Source organism: Oncorhynchus mykiss, chromosome 8 (genome assembly GCF_013265735.2).
Source record: "Oncorhynchus mykiss isolate Arlee chromosome 8, USDA_OmykA_1.1, whole genome shotgun sequence".
In the NCBI taxonomy this organism is placed as follows: Eukaryota; Metazoa; Chordata; class Actinopteri; order Salmoniformes; family Salmonidae; genus Oncorhynchus; species Oncorhynchus mykiss.
In genome coordinates, this window is record NC_048572.1 from 72,339,325 (window position 1) to 72,347,182 (window position 7,858).

Here is a 7,858-nt window from a genome sequence, read left to right on the forward strand (position 1 = left end):
TGGTAGGCTCTCCAGGTAGAGTGAGATGTAGCCTTGAATAACCCCTGTATGGATTAACTTCATTCAGCCCAGATTGACACATTGAGAGTTTGGGACTATAAAGTTTTATCTGCAAAAAGATGATTCTGAGATGCTTGGCTTTAAAGGTCCGAATCCTCATTGGTTTGAATGGTGTCGGCAATTTTGAAATTGTATTCTTTTGAACTTAACAACATGAATTGGGGTATTTAGAGCACTTTATCGGTAGAGAACATTCAGAACAAGGCTATGTCAATAACTCAATTTTGACTAAAATGCCGATAGAACATTATAGTCCAAAGCTCTCAATGATCATATAACCCTGTTGTCAGAGTAAAGCTGTTAGCCACCTGTGTGACCATTTAGTTGAGGAAAAGGAAATCTCATTTAGTATTTATATTCCCTTTAGCAGTATACTCACTCATCATTACAAACAGGAAATCTCTAGGCTCATTCAGTATTTACTTGCCAAATGTTGAAACAATTCAAAGACAATCTGGAAATAGGAAGCAATCGGAAGTTAAAAGTGGCACACTGGGAAGCTCAGGAGATGGTGTTGAACCAATCCAAACTTGGTCACATGCCTGTGTGATATTCTAGGAAACAAAAGTACATAAGGGAGAACAGTTCATTTAGATTATATCGGTCACACCCTAAACTTTATTTAACGAATCAAACAAATTGTCAAATTTTCACGTGACATGGGCATAGAATAATGTATCAGTCGCAGGGTCTTGAAATACAACCACAAAGCAGCTGCCAGAGTCCTTGTACAGTAGCATACAGACAAGAGGACACAAGCATTGTCAGAAACAAACAATGCAATGTGGACTATTATAGACATTGGATGGGAGACCACTTTCTTCGGATTAAATAAAGATACCATTACTAGGCAGGTTCTTGATAGTTCATTGATTATATTAGATGCAGTCATTATTTGGAGGAGTGTGTGCTGTGTTTATGCTTTGTTTCTCTGACACTGATCTTATTTCCATATTCTTCTCCATTTTTCTATCCATAGTCAGCAGCATGCATCACTAAACACAGAATTTCAATATCCTCTTATAATGAAAGTTTCCTTCCTTGTCTTTTTGTGCAAGGCAAGCTGAGCAGTCAGTGTGAAACTAACCAATAATTCCATCAGATTGATCCTGCATGTTAACTGAAGGGGAAAATACACAGTGCGGTGGATTTCTCTGGGGCAAGCTGTTCAGAAAGATACAATGGCATCTTGTCATGGATCAAGCAAGCCATTTTTTATTAGCAGGTCCATAAGCTAACATCTGAAAAGTCCAGTCCAAGAGCAATTAATATGCCATTGGGTCTACTGCCAGCAGAGAGACTATTCAAATCTCTCTCCACACTGTCACTAATGCTCTGCAAATCCCTGCAGATAGGAACATCTGTCCCATAAATAAATAATAATCTCACAGACCCACCATGCTTGCCACACACATGTCTTCCGGTCCTATCCGTGGCAGATAATACTAATTTATTAGCCATTATGCAATATTCAATCTGAGTGGAGAGTAATTGCAGGGTATTATCAATATTATTATGACAGGATAATGTGAGTCGCATTCACCGTCTACTTCTCAGATGATCACATACCACCTTAGCTCAGTAGGCGGCAGGGTAGCCTAGTGGTTGGAGAGTTCAAACCCCCGAGCTGACAAGGTACAAATCTGTCGTTCTGCCCCTGAACAGGCATATTAACCCACTGTTCCTAGGCCGTCATTGAAAATAAGAATTTGTTCTTAACTGACTTGCCTAGTTAAATAAAGGTAAAATAACTAAAAAAATAACTGGTAGAACAAAGAGTTCCGGTTACAACACTATCATATTCCCTTAAAGGGAAAGTTCAGGGTTTTGGCAATAAATCCCTTTATCTACTTCCCCAGAGTCAGATGAACTTGTGGATACCATTCTTATTTATTTGTGTTTAGTATGAAGGAAGTTAAAGGTAGTTTTGCGAACCATCTACAGGAACAGTTAGCATGCACACCTGAACACATATATGGACTAGATAGAAATAGCTGGATTCAAGGATGAGGACCCAGGCGGGGGATTTCGATCCAAATTAGTAGGCATCTTGATGATGTGCATCCGCAGCCTGTAGTCTGTCTTAAATAGAAGCACAAAGCATGGCCTTTTATAGTACACTCACTATTGTTGGCAGCTCTGCGGGCCAGGGAGGGGGTGAGGATGACACCTGGACTGACAGAATAAAGGGCCCCAGCCCCTACCCAAAGTGTTACCCTCTGCTGTGTTGTTCCTCCTGTGGCTCCTGTGCTTAGTTGTGCATCTCTGTTCTCACAATGGCGCCCAAGAAGAAGGAAGAGCCCAAAGAAGCACCCAAACCCAAGGCCCCAGAGCCTGAGCCCGTCAAGATCCCGGAGTTTAACCCTGCAGAAGTTGTGGTACAGAAAAACTCCTATTTTCACTTTAGTTTGCATGACGATGGGAATAAGGAAAATGTGATGAGCTTTGGATGTGAGTGTTGGATGGTGGTCTAGATGGTAGGGGAAACATTAACATAAACATGTTTTTCAATTATTCGTTATCTTCAAATGTGTTTAAAATGATTAGGGATTTATTCAAGATTGAAAAAGGCTGTTTATTATATGTTTATTAGATGCAACAATTGATACTGGGCTATCAGACAGGACATAATTTTACTATCATATGGGTGAGGATCCATTCTTTTCACATTCATAAAATTGATAAGAAAAATGTAATACCCTTAATCTCAACATCAAGCCATCTATCCACTTGAGGGCAAAACTGACCTTTCAAGGAGATGGCACTAAGAGTTCGGTCTTCCATTGATAGTCATCTGTGTTTTTCAAGAACATCAGAGACACCATGTGACGTGAACAGTGCAGTGCATTCAAATAGGAATCCTACTGTTCAGCCGTTTCCACATTGATAAGACAAAACACCAGTAGCATGACAGATTGAAGAGCAACAATGATCATTTTATGTGATATGCAAACACAGGCCTTGAGCTTTCTTTGTACTATTATTTACCATTGTAAGTCACATTTTGTACATAAGCCAAAGTAGCTTGAACTTGATGGTATATATTAGCTTACACAAGACAACGTTTGTTTCTTGCTATTTCTGCCTTTTCTATGTGGGTAAACATGTTCCATGGTTGAGGGAGCAGCTGTATTACAATGTAGTGAGGTTAAAGCCACACCATGTGATTTTAATTTATGTCCATGCATAGCAGACCACCCAAATCGAAAGGCTGACTGGCTTTGTGCAAAAAAGAAAGGGGAAAAAGTGCAAAGATAAATACATATATATCTTACCAAGGCCATTTATTTAAACATGCAAAAATATGTAGCTCCACCGTTGGCTGGGATCTCTAAATATCCACAGATCTGACAGTAATTTATGACTATCTGAAACAAATCCAACACACACAATAGGAAAATCGCCAAGAAGGGTGCGATCCTCTTTACATGAAGGATATCAAATGAATATAAATTGGATTTTAATACAGCTTTAGGTTAGACCTTTGAAGTTATTCAGACAACCAGAAATGTGGGATAAGCACCATTTCATTTTAGTGTCCTTCTCCTCCTTTTCTCCTCCATTTCACATTCACTTTACAGTCAGGATCATCCAGAGGGACTCAAGTGACTCCACCCTGACCTCCTTCATCAGCTGTGAAATGCTTACCCTTTTAATAGGGCACTTTCTCTCTATGCTGGTGAAGTGTCACTTAATCATTTGCATGACACTTGTAACCTCCATCTTACACATCATCTTGCGTTAAGACAACAGACCTGGTGTAAAACATAGACAGGAAAAGCAGTCGGTCAAAGGCATGTGCGCAATCAAAACAGTCAGCAGGAGGCATGTGTGTGGAGGCTGTGTGTGTCTGAAGGTCAGCCATAAATTGACACTGACCAAGCCCTGGCTTTAAATAACTAGAATAAGTGGAGTGTAACTGGAGCCAGGGGAATCTCTATATTGTTTGGACACCTACAGTGGGGGCGTCATAAAGGCGAGTGGGGTGATACAACTACTATCAAGGCTTTATGTGTTTGACCTCAGTTTTTCAAAGTCATTTTCAATTGTTGCTCACTTCCCTTCACATTCACATCCTGCACCAAATAGGGTTTAATGATTTTGCTTTTCCTTTCAGCTTGAATTCACCCCCGAGCAAATTGAAGGTAAGATCGAGATTATTGTTGTTAGAGTTTTTTTTTTTTCACAATATATCTAGTCTGGTACATGAGCGTGCAGTATGACAGAAGTACATGAACGTGGCCAGTAGTGTAAAGTACTTAAGTACAAATACTTTAAGTACTACTTAAGTACATTTTTGGGGGTATTTGTACTTTACTATTTATATTTTTGACTACTTTTACTTTTACTTCACTATATTCCTTAAGAAAATATTGTACTTTTTACTCCATACAATTTCCTTGACACCCAAAAGTACTTTTTGAATGCTTAGCAGGACAGGAAAAGAGTCCAATTCACGTAGTTATCAACCGAACATCCCTGGTCATCCCTACTGCCTCTGATCTGGCGGACTAACTAAACACATGGTGCCATCTGTTTTGCTTAATACAAGGAATTTGAAATTATTTATACTTTTACTTTTGATACTTAAGTATATTTTAAACCAATACTTTTAAACTTTTACTCAAGTAGAATTTTACTGGGTGACATTTACTTTTACTTGAGTCGTTTTCTATTAAGGTATCTTTACTTTTATTGAAGTATGACAGTTGGGTACTTTTTCCACCACTGAATGTGACAGAGGTACATGAAAGTGATAGAGATGTGATGAGAGAAAGCAACAGTAAATCATCGTCTTTTGAAAATGTCCATCCTATACTCAAATTGAGATTTGCATGCTGTGAGACCAGTCTGCTTTTAGGGCCCTGACAGACAAGCGTAAAATAATCTAGAAACACACCGCCACTTTTGTGTTGCTCTCTCCACAGATTTCAAGGATGCTTTCCAGCTGTTCGACAGGACACCACTCAATGAGATGAAGATCACGTACGGACAGTGTGGTGATGTGATCAGGGCACTGGGGCAGAACCCCACCAACGCAGAAATCATGTACGTCCTTGGAAAGCCCAAGCCTGAAGGTAAGTCCATGCAACATTCCATGATCAGTTTATTTTGGGGAGTTTCTAAAACCATAAAAAATATATATGTTGATCAGTTGGCTTTCTTTGATGTTTTATCAATAAGCTTTTAAAATGTACCTATTATTAACTTTTTATATTTGAAATCTAATTTGGTTAATCATATATGGAATATGTATTATTTTAATACAAGTTAATGTTCTACATTTCTAGATCCTCTATTGGTGGTAGTGTGGATGGTTTCAATGACATTTGATTTTGTTGTTTCATACACAGAAATGGCGACAAAGATGCTGGACTTCGACAGCTTCCTGCCAATCCACCAACACATTTGCAAAGCCAAGGACCGCGGCACATATGAGGACTTTGTTGAGGGACTGAGGGTGTTCGACAAACTGGGCGATGGCACAGTCATGGGCGCTGAGCTCAGGCACGTCCTGGCATCACTGGGTGAGTCCATGGCCTTAGACATCTTTAACATAGCATACAATAACACAGTCTAAAATAGTTTGACTTTGCCTGGTCCCATCCTATATGGGAAGTAGCCAACTCTTTATTGTCAGACCATTGACAACAGTAGAAGAGTTGGCTACATGACATACAGGATGGGACACAGCTAATGTAGACTATAAAGATTTTAGGGCAGACTCAATTTAAATGCTATTTAACTAAAAAAGGGAATTGAACAGTATGTTTGATTGGTTATAGGTGAAAAGATGAAGGAGGATGAGGTTGAGCAGCTCATGACAAACCAGGAGGACGCCAACGGCTGTGTAAACTACGAAGGTAAAAAATTATACCCTCTTCTTGCTCTCTTTGACCAAACATTACAAAACATACTTTTTAAATCAATCAATATTTCCGTACCTAATTCCCTTGTCTATTTTTCTTCACAGCTTTTGTAAAACACGTCATGGCATCTTAAAAAGGCTGCCACTGCCGAGACACCTGATAGTTGAAGACAGATGATTGTTCATATGTTTATGTAACGTCCACACCATGCCTCTCATCTCATGTGTTCATCCCTATGTGCCCAGTTGGATTGCTATTCCATCATGTGACAGGACCGTTCAACTAACTGTTCATTGTTTTTATCGTTCCCCTTCATGTTGACTCAAATAACAAATGTTATTGTATATCCCCACTGTTCATTTGTGGATCAAAACTTGTAATTAAACATAATGATTCATTATTATGGTATTATGCAACTTTACTTCCTAATTTTCATTTGACCTATTGTAACTGATTTTCCTCTGTCATATTTCTCTTGCCATGTGACATGTCCTGTATTGGGGTCTATGGTCAATGCTCCCTCATGTAGCCTACAAACAAAATAGTGTGCTATTGGTCTAACTAACATACTTTACCAAACAAGCACCTCACAGTGATAAATTCAAAGAAACTGCCAAAAATATAACTTAAACAGAACAGGCAAACTCCATACTGAGGTCCTTCATCTTTATATATCAGAAATGACAATTCTTCTTACTGCATCAAGGTAAGTTTATGAACAATCTTTAGCATGAGCTGAAGACATATACAAATTATGTTTTTACGGAGAAAGGAGATGGACTCCTTTTATGACATGTGTGTTCTGTACACATGGTCAGTAGCCATTGTAGTATTTCTATCACATACATTCTCAGTCCAGGCACACACTATGTGTAATGAAGGATGTGGTCACAAAGTATCTTTTCTTCCACTGTCTCGTCTGTCTTTACTTTACTTAATAAGACAATTTCACTTGAAAGGAGTAACTCTGCTTAAAGTTATCGCAAATGTCTGAGGTGATTATTGTCAGTGTCCACATACTGTAGAACAAGGTCCCCTTTTTATGTCTCCATTTTTCTCTTCTGTGGTTTATCAAACCACATGACGTATTGTGGCACCTGAATGATGCCACTTGATTTGCCTGATTGCAGACACAAGAGGGCAGACTTGCAACTGTCCCGAAAAACATGTTGCAGACCTAATCAAACATTGAATACAAAAGCGGAATTTATTATTATTTTTAAACAAAGAAATCATTCCATTTTATAAGAAGAATTTTGTTGCGTTTTTAAAGATCCCACACATTACTGTAGTGGGTAATGTATAGGCCTACAGTATGCAGTAGGTTCATTGGCCTCTCACCTCCAACCAATAGATGGAGCCAGTGGTCTGAAAACCAGAGACCATTTAGTGGCTGTTTGGTTTGTTTGATTCATTGTTTTCAGCAGGATAATACCCAATAATCACATGGTATTACAAATCTGATTTAAGATGATTCGATACAGATCAGTAGGTATACATCAGTCACCAGTGTTGTCCTTTTTTCTGTTTAATTTTTCCATTTCAGTATATCGGCTTCATCGTGACTGCAACTTATTGACCTTTCATGTGGAACAAATTGTTTGCCAAGTTGAATAACTGACTTCTATGAAGAACCGAGTGAACAGTGGTCTCATTGTCCTAATGTGCTGTAGCAGTAAACAAATCATGTTGTTTTAGCCCCAGACCCTGTGGCTCAACCCCAGGGAGACCCCTACATGCTGCTTGCTGTACTAACTGACACTGAGGGTCAATAAGCCTGAATGACTTGATAAATAAACCTGCTCCCGTCAGTCGTTCTCTGGAGGCACACTGAGACAAATACTGCAATATAGCATGTCTCTCATGTGCAATGTTATTTTACTGTTGTTTTACTATCTTAATTTGTCTCTTCATTTTGTCTCTTCTTG

General features: G+C 38.9%; 1 protein-coding gene across 1 annotated transcript; it reads left to right on the plus strand.

The window, feature by feature from the left end:
* The first annotated feature begins 2,171 nt into the window (after nucleotides 1–2,171).
* LOC110530496 (myosin light chain 1, cardiac muscle) lies at nucleotides 2,172–6,330 on the plus strand. The gene is made up of 6 exons (XM_021613635.2): nucleotides 2,172–2,438; nucleotides 4,178–4,205; nucleotides 4,989–5,138; nucleotides 5,415–5,588; nucleotides 5,847–5,924; nucleotides 6,035–6,330. The coding sequence occupies exons 1-6, from the start codon at nucleotides 2,337–2,339 to the stop codon at nucleotides 6,061–6,063; spliced, it is 561 nt and encodes a 186-aa protein (XP_021469310.1). The 5' UTR covers nucleotides 2,172–2,336; the 3' UTR covers nucleotides 6,064–6,330.
* The last annotated feature ends 1,528 nt before the right edge of the window (nucleotides 6,331–7,858 follow it).